A 14,303-nucleotide genomic window follows, 5' to 3' on the forward strand; every position below is an offset into this window, starting at 1 on the left:
TAGATTAAGCCAGCTGCTTCGGTTTTACGTTATCGACTAATTTCCCTCTAAGTAATCTTCAAAAAATTCTAAAGAATTTCTTCATAGCATGCGACACTGTGCTCACACTGCCTGCATTGAATGCAAATACAGCAACAAATGCAAATGCAAATGCCATATCTTGTCGCTAGAAGTGGGAGTGAACAAATCGTGTTCAGCGCAGTATTACATGTTTGCTGCGCCTTAGCTAGAGCGGTTAAGCACTATGCTGAGCAACGAACAGCACCCAAAAAACTCTATGAAAGTTAAATATTTTAGTCAGTTTAATTATTAAAATGTTATATTTAATTGAAGTTATTATGCCACACTTTTATACTCAGTATTCTTCACATATGGTTTTTCATTTTTTTTTTCACAATACCTAACAGGTTTCATTGTATTTATTGTACTTACCACAATAGCCATACACATTTGCGTCCGTCTAATCACAAGGGACGTTTAATTTATTAAAATTTGATGTCTAGGGGCACCAAAAATTATTTAATGTTAAAGTCGATGAAAATTATGCGATATAAGTACAATTTTACAGTGGATACTTGTTTAATTAAAAACACTTGCTTGACTTCAACTGTACTGAACGTAATAAAGGCATTAGTGACAACTTTCTTAACACTGTTAGCACTTTTTTTTTGTTTTATGAGTTCAAATTACGGATGAGTTTACCAGTAACACTTTTTATTCACTAGTGAAATTACTCTATTAGTCACTGCAAAAACTTGCTACCGCTGAGACACTTCAATCGGTACGGTCGTATAACCTCAATTTTCAGCATCAAGTGATGCAAAATTTTTTTCAAAAATCTAATTAGCAAAACAGCTTCAAAGGATTTGTTGTAAATTGGCTTCGATTAGATCGCAAGAATACCGTTAGAACTTCTACAAATGCCACATTAACAATTTGGATTCAAATAATTATTTCCTCTTTTTATTTGATACTTGTTAAGCGCTGATATAGAAACGCGTTCCACCAAATTCTTGTGAATTTTCCCAAAGTACTAAATTTTCATTAGTTTGACACGAAAGGAAAAAGGCCAAATTTGTATGTAGAAAAACTGTGTTCTGGTTCAGCCTGCCAAAAAGAGATAAGTGATGCGTCGCAACTGATAGCGTTAAGCAGCCTATCTCGCTTGTGCTACACAAAAGCCGGTTAGTGATGTCAAGCCATTGAAACACAGCCACGCAGCTGTTTTATTGACAGCTTCAACTAGTGATTGCGTGAACATACACAACGCAAAGGGCTGCTGGCAAGGGACAATTGCAAATTTTAATTATTTATAATTTATCATGCTACGCAAATTATGTTACTTCAAGTGAGCTTGTATATCAGGTATTTATAATGGTTTGGTTTGATTACTAATATTAAAAAAATTTCACAAATTTTACAAAGTATAAGGCTTTCTTTCAGCGCAGGAAACACAGCTTTTATGTCAATGTCAATATGTAGAACTTGAACACATCCACCTTGGCACAAGCAGACTTCTTTTCATTTTATTTGCATTACGTTTGTCGGAGGTTGTGATAACGGTACTGTGCGTGATTTGTTCAAACACTTTTTGTTGATCAGCAAATAAAATGTTGGCATCAGTTAAACATTTACTGGAACAAAAACGTATAATATTGGCAAGTAGTTCCCCACGCCGCCAGGAACTTATCAAATCTATAGTGAGTAAAATAGCGTGTAAATATACTGCATAACACTCAACTGTGCATAATTTCTCTTACTAGGGACTTTCCATAGAATTGTGCCCATCTAGTTTCGAAGAAAACCTAGACTACCGTGATTTTAAGGAGTTTTCGCAGTTTGTAGAGGCAACAGCGGCTGGCAAGGCTGAGGAGGTCTATCAACGCTTGCATGCCGCTCATCCATCGGACGATTTGTTGGTTATTGGCGCTGACACAATGGTCACATTGGGAAAAGAAGTTTATGGGAAGCCAAAAGATGCTGCCGATGCCGTACGTATGCTGACCAAGTAAGTAACGAGTGGTGCACGGCATAGCAAATAAATAAATAAGAGTAGGAGGAATAATTATTTAAGCATTGTAGCTAATAAATAAAACATTACAGAGTCTTTTGCTAAAACATCAAAAAATGCAATCAGAATTCAAATTGTGACTATCTCCTAGGCCGTCTTAACATCCTCCCGGAAGTTTGTTTAATCAAGTGAAGGGTAGGAGCAGTTGGCTCATGCACATACATACAGAAAACTCATTCCACGTGCACTTAAATGAAATGTGACACTTTATTTAAAATAATCAATTTATTCATTTAGTGCATTTGCGAGTCTGAATAGCTGAATTATTATTAATTCAAATTTAAATGCATATCAATCTACATACATATGTACGTATATTACATGCAAAAACCATATATTCATAACCATGCCATTCTCCTTCCAGTCTCTCTGGCAAATGCAATCGCACTCATACAGGAATCGCGCTGCGACACAGTAAAGGGGTGCGCCACTTTACTGAAACTACTGACGTATACTTCGGTGAATTGACTCAGGCACAAATACTCGATTATGTGGATAGCCGAGAGCCACTGTGAGTCTTTCAAAGATTTCATTAAAAAAACTCTCTAATTATAAAAACTATTTTTTTAAATTTACAGCGACAAAGCGGGCGCCTATGGTATACAAGGAATTGGTGGCTCGCTAATTGAAAGAATAGATGGAGATTACTATTGCGTAATGGGTTTGCCACTGCACCGTCTGTGTAAAGAGATATGTGCTTTGCTTGAAGAGTCAAATGGCCTGGATAATGGTTGTACCGCCGAGAAGAAAGCAAGAAAAGAATGAATTGTTAGAAAAACTATCGCATGTTGCCACATAACAACCTTTTAAGAAATAAAACATAAGCGAGGCTTTTAGTTATAAACTAGAACGAAAATATTTCAACAACTATGTTTTTCAAATTAAAAATATATACATACATACTTTACATACTATTTAGTAACATTTTCTCATAGAAAATCATCTACCGTTGAGACTCGGCTTAAAACTGCAGATTCCTCCATTTGTGGAACAACATCAACACGCATGTCGCAAATAGGAGGAGGGTTCGGCCAAACGCCCAATAAAGGATGTAAGCGCCAATTATATTCAGTAGAAACTCAACACTTGCGATACTTTTTTTTTTCATTGCCTACTCAGTACTCGCCACATTAGCAAATTTGTGCCTCGATATTTACAACATTTTTTGTTTTGTCTTTCTCTTTTGCGTTACGAAAATAAAACTTGGGGAAGTACCGTCAATGTCATTCAGATAATAACATTTTTTGAATTGAATCAGTTGGAGGAATTAGGGGAAGTACCGACTAAATCATTTTCTGACTTATAACTTTTAGCGTTAACTTTTGCTTTTGGTGTGGTCTCATAATGGGAAAGTAGAATATTTATGCTGTAAGCAGCGGAAGAAGAAATTTCTGAAAAAATGAAATACATTTTTTTTAATAAAAATCTTTTTTTTAATAAAACATATTTTTAATACAATTTTTTTTATGACAAACATAGATAAAATGTAAAATACATAGCAATCTTTTTGACACCCCAACTACTAACACAAACTAACGAGTAGTACAATTTTGGTAATATAAAGTGAATTTTATGAAAATATTTTCATAGTTCCTTCCTTAAGTTAACAGCCATCATGCCAGATCATCTGGTTGGTTGTTGTTGTTGTTTTAACAGTAATGGTAGTCCCGTCAGTGTAGGGCATATCACCTACACTGATATGCCCTACACAGACGGGGCTACCATTACTGTTATTGTAAAACAACAACAAACAACATCATCTGGTCGGTGGAGTCGTCGGGTTAGGTCTGAGGTGTGAGGAGTTTGCTAGCTTCCTCATTCACGTGCGTTTGAAGCCTGTCGGAGTGGGCTTTTCCTCCTTTTTCTTAATTTCGTCAGCGACCGTAGGGATCCTGAGGTCACGATGAATACCCTTATTACAAACGAACCAAGGTGAGTTGAGAATACCTCAAAGGATTTTATTTGGGAGTCGTTGAAGTATATTTATATTACTTTGATTGGCGCAACCCCACAATTGCACGTCATAGGACCACACAGGTTTTATAATTTCTTATGTATACTCGTATAACTATTTTGTTATATATGGATAACTTTGATCTTCGTTCAATTAGCCATTTCATTTTTATTATCTCAAATGGATTTCATGCCGTTTAAGTTGTATACGCTCCTTCTATCGAAGCTTAGCATCGGGCTTTACGCCAAGCTATTTTGCAGAGTTTGTATAGGGTATTGCGGCACCTAGCAGTACTATTGGATCTTGATGCACTTTTTTGTTGCTGAAGTTTACATAGGAACTGACTTGGAATTGTTCAATTTTATGCGCCCAGTCTTCGTCCATTCTTCAAGAGCGTTTGTTGCAATTTAAAGTTTGGCTGCAGATTCTTCAGCACTTTTTCCAATTGCTATGATGGCAGTGACGTCGGCGAAAGTGTCGATCAAGCTGTTCGGGGGACCAAATTAAGCGGACCAAGAATGCTTCCTTACATCACAGCACTATTTATTTCTTCAAGGGTAGAGTATTCGTTTCCTTTTGTAATGCGAAAGTAGAAACGACCTTGGGAGGGCGCAAAAATCTTTTGGAAGGCAGGTATTTAGTTTTTTATTTAAACCCTTATGCCAAACCTAGTCGAAAGCTTGTGCGATGTCCAAGAATACTGCTGAGCAGACTTTATTCTGTTCAAAAGAAATTCGATTTCAGCTGTGATTCTGTGCACCTGATCGATGGGATCGATGGTGGAGTGCTTACTGCGAAGCCAAGTTGATGCGAAAGTAACAAATTTTTAGATTCGATAATTGGCGTCAATCGATTGTGGATGAGCTTTTCAAACAGCTTACCAATTTGAGGCAGCAACCGAATTGGTTGGTGTGATGTAGTCGGTGTGTCGAAACAAAATGTGGATATTTTCCCGGTTTTAGAATCATTCTCGTTTCTGCAACTTGCCACAGGGTTGGCACACAGTGAAGATGAACTGAATTATTGATGATTAAATAATTTCACTAATCTAACTAAACTTATATAGAAAAACACCTCAGCTGTATATTTTTTATACCCTTGTTCCCTCCGCTCGCGAACATAAGGCCTCGACAAGACTCTTCCATCGTACATGGTGCTGGCCTGTTGTGTTTGCGCCGTCTCAAGTGATGTATCGGCATTTGCTATTTCGCGCAACATCGACCATCGCCAAGTGATCTTGGGCCGTCCGCGACCGATGCTCCCTTGCAGGTTTGAGTCCAGTGCCGTCCTCGTTGTTGTTGTTGTAGGAGCATAAACAATCTCCATACATATACTGGGAGTGCTGCTGTAGTGACAGCCCTTGGGTCGTTCCGGCTACGTAGAACCGACTATCGTGGTGCCGTTCTCGTCTTGCTATTTGTTCGTTTTCTAAGCATGTGACCTATCCATCGTTACTTTCTGCGTTGGATTGGTCGCAGGATGGGACTCTCGCTCGTTGCTCTTCATAGCTCGTCGTTGCTGTTGATGTTCGGCCAGAATATTCTACAGATGAAGCGGAGGCATTTGTTGACGAAAGATTGTAGCCTCTGTGTTGCCCAGCAATCGTACAACATTACCGACTTCACGCATGAGCTAAATATTCTCAATTTAGTGCGCCTGGAGATTTGCGAACTCGTCCATACTCTATGCGTTCGCCCAAGCGCCACCCTTGCTTTGTTTAGGAGTTGACATGTTTATCTGCTCCACCGTCTGTCGTGATAGTGGGACCGAGGTAGCATAAGCTTTCGACAAATTCCACCGGACACCCGTCAAACATTTTACGTCTTGCTTTATTGGGGTTGACTCTCATAGCCTTTGTCTTGGCGATGTTGACCTCCAGTCCGACACTACGTGGCAGCGTGACTGTCTCATCGCCTTCGTTTGCTTGTTAGTGAATTTGTGAGAGAGGAGGTAGATGTCATCGGCGAAGTTCAGGCCCTCAAGATGGTTGCTGAAACTCCATACGATGCTTCTTTTCAACAGGATCAATTGACTTATGACGTCGTCTAGGACGATGGCGAAGAGAAGGGGCGACAGAGACAGATCTTGCCTTACGCCTGCGTTGGCGGTGAATGGGTCGCTGCTGTTGCCGTTTTGGAGCACTGCCAGTTCGAAGTTCTCGTAAAGTGCTTTGATAAGGCGGATTATCTTAGTGGGAACTTCCTTTCTACTCAACGCCATACTTATACATATATTCTAGACTTGGCCGAAAAAAATATACAAAAGTCGCACTCGTATTTAAAGTTTATGAGCGTTTCGTAACAAATTTGAAGTTGCGAGGATTTTGGCACCATACAAACTTATTTTTTGATATTTCAAAAAGCCGCCCAAACTTTCAATAAATTCCAAAGTACTTGAGGTTGATGAAAAAAAAAGTACAACTTTGCGTAACTGGCCCAACTACTATGCGAAAAACCGACTTTGGAGCTTAAGAGGGCATAACATCGGAATAAAGAACTCCTCAAGACTAGTAGGCGGCACATTGGTAAAAATGGCATACCAAATAACCAAATCAAAGTAAAAAAAACCCTTTCGGCTGATTTTTGAAAGGTAAACAAAAGTTCATGGTGCCAACATAAGCAACAAATACCAATTTTTTTTTTGTATCGCGACCGAGGCGGCCTTATGAATACCCTGTATACTTCGGATTCGAAAATTACGTACGTATGCATATTTGGTATTTTTCCTGAAATATTTATAAATATTTTATATTTTTTATGAAGCTAGTAGTCTAATGAAAATTTATAATAACTAAACGCCTGGAAAATAGATGTATTCATGTGAAAATTATCCAGTAACTTGCCAATAACTTCATTTCCGTGAATTTTCTCTCAAAGAGAAAAATATCAAAAAAAGTACGTGAACGCAAAATCAGTAAAAATTTGCAAGTTTTACGAACAGCTGATTAAATTCTTGCAAGAAAAATCACAAAAATTTAAAAATTCTTCACTTGAGCTACTTCGTATTAAATTTAAAAAAAACAAAAATGCAAAATAACGAGCTTCGGAATCACATGATTTCATTTTGTCCACAATAATTTGTTCCATTTCATCAGCGCTGTCAGATGAAGAACATTCCATTAGTAATTGCTATGTGCAGATTTCAATTCATGTTTATTTTTCATTTTCGACCAGTTGTGTTTCTCATTTACAAATTCTTACAAGTAAAAATGTATCCAGTAAAAACTTGCAACTTCCTCTCAAAATGAAATGCTCTCTCATTTTCCCTACTTTGCAAGTTTTTTGGGTACGTGGACATCAAAACGTGATAGCTGGTAAGAATTGTTACAAACTATTTGCTTCATGAACAGACCTAATGTTTTGTTCATTACCCGCAAGTTTATAGCAGAGCTGAAACATGTGTTCCTTTCAGCGCATGAAACACAGCTTTTGATACCAATATTTTACACCCGAATACCCTTAATTTTGTTGGCTTTACCCAATTTGATAGAATTCTTGGTTTAACATTTGTTGGAAGCTGTGATAACGGTATCGTGTGCACTTTATTCAAACTGTTTTTTTATTAGAAACACTCATACAACATGTTGGCATCAGTTAAACATTTACTTGGCCAGAAACGTATAGTATTAGTAGTTCGACGCGCCGCCAGGAGCGCATTAAAAATATAGTGAGTAGATAACGGGTAATATATAGCACAAAAATTAATTGTCCAAAATCTCCTTCTACTAGGACTCTCCATCGAATTGTGGCCATCTGGTTTCGAAGAAAACCTAGACTGTCGTGATTTAAAGGAGTTTTCGCATTTTGTAGAGGTCACCGCGGTTGGCAAGGCTGAGGAGGTCTATCAACGCTTGGCATCCATTGGACGATTTGTTGGTTATTGGCGCTGGCACTATGGTCACATTGGGCGAAGAAATTTACGGGAAAGTGAATATTACAGAAAGCTTATGGCGAGTGTGCTTAATCAAAAACACGCTTCTACGAGTGGTATAAGGCCTTTTCAGAGGCCTAGAAGTCGTGGAAAATTTGCCCCGATCAGGCCGTCCATCAACGTCTTCAACGGATGAAAACGTTGACAAAGTCAAGGAAATGGTGCTGGAAAACCATCATTTAAGTTTGAGGAAGGTAGCTCTTGACCTTAGCGTGTCTCACAAATAAATTGGCAACATTTTACACCATCAATTAGCGTGGAGACGCGACTTGTTCCAAGAGATTTGAATTTCTGTCAAACAATTCTACCGAAGAAGGTGGCTGAAAGCATGCTTGAGCAAGTGAATTCGATTCGAACGTTTATCCAGCGCATCATAACAGGTGATGAGACGTGGGTATATGAGTTTGACATGCAAACCAGTCAACAGGCGGCTGAATGGCGCTACCCACATGAGCCGAAACCCAAATAACTATGTCAAAGTCGGTCAAAAGTGAAAATCTGCTACTCTTTTCTTTGATTATCATGGGGTTGTGCACTCGGAATTCGTTTCAAATGGTTTTACGGCAAATAAAAAATATTATTTGGAACTTATGCGACGTTTGAGAGAGAGAATGTGCGTAGGAAACGGCCCAATTTGTGGAAAGAAAACTCATGCGTCTTGCACCATGATAACGCACCGTCTCTTAAGGCTCATATTGTGAACATTTTTTTTAACCAAAAACTCGACAAATATCATCGTAGAACCTCCGTATTCACCGTATTTAGCCCCCTGTGACTTTTTCCTTTTCCCACAACTTAAATTGCCAAATTGCTTAAAGGCCATTAGGGAGAATTCGCTGAAGGAGCTGAAAAAGACGCGTTTAGAAGGTGCTTTGATGACTGGACTAATCATTGGCATATTTTTCTTGTTTCGAATAGAACTATTATGAAGGCGACAAAATAAACTTTGATGATTAAACAATTATTTTGCGTTTTATTGAACAATAACGTCATTGAAAAAAGTATTATAATTTCGTATCTATAACGAACTTAACTTGTAACAGAACTTATGGCAGGACTAAGTATATAAGCAGTCTTTGGGTTATATTGCCGGAAAAGTTTGAATATACATATGCGTGTATGTATGTAAATGCACGAATGCTTTTATTCAAAGAATAGGATATAAAAAATATATATATTTATATATAAAATTGTCAAAAATCAACGGGATTTTTGAACCATTTGCAGTTTATTATACCAAAGTGCAGTGATCTATAAAACTGTATACCCCAAATTCTTTTTTTTTAAATTATGAGTAAAAATCTTCAAAATTTGCCGAATTTTTACAATTTTGTTGAAGCTTGCACCTTATTCCAAAATTCAGTGATCTATAAAAGTGCATAGTCCAAATTTTTTTTTACATAATGAGTAAAAATCTTTAAAGTTAGCCGAATTTTTACAAATTTGTACTATGTTCGAAACTTTGCTTTATGTTGTTGTAGTATATATTAACTACATTTTTATAACAAAAAAAAAAAAAACGATCAAATTGCAAATAAATAAATAAATAGTCAAAACTTAGCAATATGTGATGTACACCCTGTAAAATATACAAATGCGCTAATTGCCAATTGATTTGCAAAGTGCTGAGCTTTAATTTGATGGTGATAATGTATACGCAATGTAGTACCCAGCATTTAAAAACTTTTGCCGCTCATGAGAGAAGTATTTGAATTTCGATTGTTTTTTTGTTTATAGTTTTTGTATGTATGTACATAACTTTTACGTTTCAATTGCTATGCAAATAAACTTAGATGTTACGTTTATGCTTACATAAAAGTATATGATCTAATTAATAAAATGTAGTGTATGTATGTATGTCGCACTTTATCGGCTCAAGCATCTGTTGTATGGATGTTTGTATGTATAAGCGCATTCATATAAATTTAATGACGAGATAACACGAGTGAAGTCAACGTGATGTGACGTCTTTGAGCATTTTATTTGTTTGTTTTTTGTTAAAAAAAGTAGACATAAATAGAGCGAGAAGAAAAAAAGTGAGGTTATCATTGCTTACTACTGTTAAGTAAATATTTTGGTTTAATGTTGCAAAATTGGAGTATATTGTTGAGCTTAGAGTTAAAAGAGCAAACTTCTCATAAACTTATCACTCACAGAGTTTTATGGAAATGACAAACTTTGCCCCTAAAATATTTTTTAGATTAATACAAGGCACCGGCAACAGTAGAGCAGCTGGTTTTATTTTTATTCTATTTCTGTACATATTTGGACTCGAAATTGTGAAATCTTGTTTAAATTTCACTAAATTGTCAATCAGTGTTCATAGATTTTAAGATTTTAAGGCTTCTATATAACAAAAAAAGCTTAACAAATTGGGAAAAGAGATAAGAGACCAACTTCAAAAGGAGAAAAATAAAAAATTTAGCAATTATCTTAAAAATATTAACGCACAAAAATCTTCAAGCTACACACTTTGGTAGGCGACAGAAAACAACTTCCATCTACATTTACCACCAAAAACAAAAAAACAAACTGAAAATGAGCCCGAACCTCTTCAGAAAAAGCAACCGTGTTAGCTCAATCATTTCAAAGATACATTTGAAAATAAAAATAACGTCATAGCTTCGCTGATAGAGCAAACGAGGATAAGAAGCAAATTAAAAAAAAAAAAAAAAAAAAAAAAATAAAAAAAAATAAAAAAAAATAAAAAAAATTAAAAAAATAATAATAATAACGTCATAGACTTCGCTGATAGAGCAAACGAGAATAAGAAGCAAATTAAAAAAAAATAAAAATAAAAAAAATTAAAAAAAAAAAAAATTAAAAAAAAAATAATAATAACGTCATAGACTTCGCTGATAGAGCAAACGAGAATAAGAAGCAAATTAAAAAAAAAAATAAAAATAAAAAAAATATAAAAAAAATATTAAAAAAATTTCCCTTACAGAGATAAAACAATTAATAAAAACCTTAAAAAAACAGCAAATTGCCTGGATTCCCGATCAAATATGTCTGACAAGGCAATCATTTATCGCATTAAAATTTTGAGGTATTCCCATTGCAGTATGCGGTCGAGGGTTATTGTGATGGAACGTTATTCTTTTTCTGGCCTTTTTTCTTTTATATCTTCATTCAATTTATCCAGCTGATTGCTGCACAGATCCGCGCTGATGACTTTTCCCTGTTTCAGCAATTCGTAGTACACTAAACTTTTCCTGTCCCACCACAAACAAAGCAGTACTTTTCGTTGATGGATACTTGGTTTTGGAACTGTGGCTGATGAACGATGCCAGGAATGGTTTGCTGAAAGATTTTTTCACTTGACATTCTCGTAAAGAATCCACTTTTCATCGCCAGTAATCAGCTTATGTCTAATCAGATGTGATGAACACATTCTTACAGGGTCCGGCACTCGAAGTGTAACCAATTAAAAAGGCCATAAATTTAGTTTGGAAAACTACTTTTATTCAATTCAAAGTAAAAACTTTGTGAAAATACAAAATTAATAATCAATTTACTTTTGCTCGATATGACCACCTTTTGCCATGACTATGACCTCGACACGGTCCAGAGACGAATCGCAAGCTGCCCGAATGTGACTTGAAGGTATTTTGGCCCTCTCGGGACAATGGCTTTTCTCAGTGCCTCGAGACTGGAGAAAATTTTAGTTCGGACCTTGCTCTCCAAAATGGACCAAAGAGAATAATCCATTGGATTCGTGTCTGGTGAATTTGAGAGCCATTAAGTGGACGTTATGAAGTTCGGAACGTTGTTTTTTTAGCCATTCTTGGCTCACTCCAGCTTTGAGAGACGGTCCCGAGTCCTGTTGAAACGTCCATGGTCTGCCATTGAAATGTTTTTCTGCCCACGGCTTCAAAGTAACCTCCAGAATACTTTCCCGAGAATATTTCGCATTTACCTTGACTCCAGGCTCAATGAAAACGGTTGGAGAGCGCCCATCTGCGGTTACAGCGGCCCAAACCTTTACCTGTTGCGGGTGCTGTCTCCTGGTGGCCAATCGATGACTCAAATTCTCGTATGAACGGTCGGTCAAATAAACCCTATCATTTTGGGAGTTTACGAATTGCTCTATTTGAAACATTCACGCGTCAGAAAACACAATGTTCGGAAATTGACCGCTTTCGGCAAGCGAAGCAACTCCTTCGCCCTCTCAAGTCAGACTTGTTGCTGCTTTGGTGTGAGATCATGCGCCTTTTGGATCTTGTAAGGCTTAACTTTGAGATCATTTTTCAGTATGCGGCCGATGCTATGGTGAGGTATTTACAGTTCTTTCGCCATTTGATTGGCACTTCGTCGGTGATTTCGCTCATGTCGTTTCTTCATTTTTTGAACCATTTCGCGTTGCAGTGTTTTGATGACCATCTCCATGACGCTTCACCTCTCTAAGTGCGTCAGATATTAATCGTGATCTTGATATCGATACTATTGACGAGACAATGCAAAGCGCTAGCAGAAGATACATAAGTAGACTATTGACGCACGCAAATCCTATGATGAGGAGGCTCCCAAATAAAGAGAAATCTACTCAAAATCGGCTTAACTGTCACATACCTGCTTACTGAGCTGGCAACTACAACCGATGGTCGGTCTTAGCCGCTACCAAAAGGTTGCGCCAATCGCCAGCGCGCGTTGACGTCAGTTAGAAACACCAAGTGCGGTCAGGTCGTGGTCGATTTGGTGTTTACAACGTTGATGAGGACATCCTTTTGTGCGAGTTCCTCTAGTGAATTTCGAAAAGATCTTCTTTGCTGGAGTGCTATCGACCATTCGCTCAACGTGACCTAGCCAGCGCAGCCGCTGAATTTTCATGCACTACACTACGTCGATGTTGGCGTACAGCTCGTAGTTCCATCTTATTCGATATGCAAATTTCACGAAAATTGGGCCATAGATATTGCAAAGAGTTTTTCTCTTGAAAGCTCCCAACAACCGCTGATCGGTGTTCGTCATTGTCTCGGACTCAGCGCCATACAGTAAGACCGGGAGGATGAGTGATTGGTAGAGCTTTTTTTCGTGCATCGGAAGAGGGTTCTGCTTTTGAATTGTCTATCCAACCCAAAGTAGCATCTGTTAGGCAAGAGTTATTCTTCGCTGGACCTCAGCTCCGGAACTGCTTCCGCATTGCTTCGAGGTAGAGGTCCAAGACGGCGTCATCCTAAAAAGGTCACATTCATTTACTCTCCCTGCGGCCATGGTCGCCTATTTTGAAAAACATTTGCATAAGTTTACATTTCACGACTCTTTTTTCAGATAATAACCTCGACCCATCATCTTCTTGTGTTAGAAGATATATGTATATGGGATGTTTCTGCTGATAACTACCTGATAACCCTGCTTAATGTTCTGTGTGAAGAAGCCACTCTGAGAGTGCATGTGTGTTGCACATTGTAAAGTGTCCCGCCGGCATTGCACCCTTAGCGAATCTGCACATATTTCGCATGCGTATGCCCATTAAAAGTTTTCGCTTGCTCTGAGTTGGACCCCCAAGGTTTGCCATGAGCTTACTTAACATGCCGCTTACTTTGGCAACTCTTGTGACAGCATGATTTATGTCCGTCCAATAAGTTAATCTTGAGTGTAGTTGCACTAGACTAGTCTAGTTCCTAGGAAGGGGACTCAACTGGCCTCACAGACCTCCTACGCGGGCATCGGCATCCCCTGACAGTTGTTAAAAGGGAACTGCACAAATTATTTCTGAGGAAAGCGCTGAAAAGATGGTGCTCCATTTCTTCATGTGCTATTTCGGAAACCCTTTGGCCACAGTATAATATACGGAGGACTCAGAAAGTCCTTTGGACTCCTCGCCATTATATTTCCAAACTCGTAGCTGTGTTTACCGGTCAGTGGACGATCGGCACACACGCGAAAAAGCTAAGGTTTCCATTTAACCCACATTACAGAAGCTGTGGGGACCTTTCAGAGAAGGAGACTGTTGAGCACTTTCTCTGTAAATGTCCGGGTTTGGCAGCTAGACGATTAAGATCACTGGGTGCTGCTTTCTTCGACAGGCTGGGGCAGTGCCCAACATAAATTTCATCAAACTCCTCCATTATATCAACAGCTCTGGCTAGCTGTAGTTATCTGCCTGTTGGAGGTCTCATAATGATATCAAAACGGCGCTTTAGTGTCACCTGGGAAGTTGAAAGTCTGGTACTTCAACCTTTCACCTGGCTCAGTGCTAAAACAAAAATCATCTGTAAGTCGTGCGGACTGCGTCCCACGTATCGGTTGAGCGGTGGAAGGGTAATCGTTCCGCTTAATAATAATGGCTTGTGGATTGTCAGCATGAACCAGTTTTGGTTCTGTAAAATTGTTATGTCGTTCCGG

The 14,303-nt window shown here is 38.1% G+C and overlaps 1 protein-coding gene across 1 annotated transcript; it reads left to right on the forward strand.

Moving 5' to 3' along the window:
- The first annotated feature begins 778 nt into the window (after positions 1 to 778).
- Positions 779 to 2,938, forward strand: LOC128864108 (dTTP/UTP pyrophosphatase). Its single transcript, XM_054103611.1, has 5 exons — positions 779 to 1,365; positions 1,444 to 1,700; positions 1,764 to 2,008; positions 2,436 to 2,582; positions 2,650 to 2,938. The coding sequence occupies exons 2-5, from the start codon at positions 1,611 to 1,613 to the stop codon at positions 2,834 to 2,836; spliced, it is 669 nt and encodes a 222-aa protein (XP_053959586.1). The 5' UTR covers positions 779 to 1,365; positions 1,444 to 1,610; the 3' UTR covers positions 2,837 to 2,938.
- Positions 2,939 to 14,303: the final 11,365 nt, after the last annotated feature.

The sequence above is a fragment of the Anastrepha ludens genome, chromosome 5 (genome assembly GCF_028408465.1).
Source record: "Anastrepha ludens isolate Willacy chromosome 5, idAnaLude1.1, whole genome shotgun sequence".
Taxonomy (NCBI): domain Eukaryota; kingdom Metazoa; phylum Arthropoda; class Insecta; order Diptera; family Tephritidae; genus Anastrepha; species Anastrepha ludens.

Coding starts and splice junctions, on each gene's coding strand:
- LOC128864108 (XM_054103611.1), top strand. CDS start 1,611: ATGTTGGCATCAGTTAAACATTTACTGGAACAAAAACGTATAATATTG. Junction 1,701..1,763: donor AGGAACTTATCAAATCTATA/GTGAGTAAAATA, acceptor TTCTCTTACTAG/GGACTTTCCATAGAATTGTG. Junction 2,009..2,435: donor GCCGTACGTATGCTGACCAA/GTAAGTAACGAG, acceptor TTCTCCTTCCAG/TCTCTCTGGCAAATGCAATC.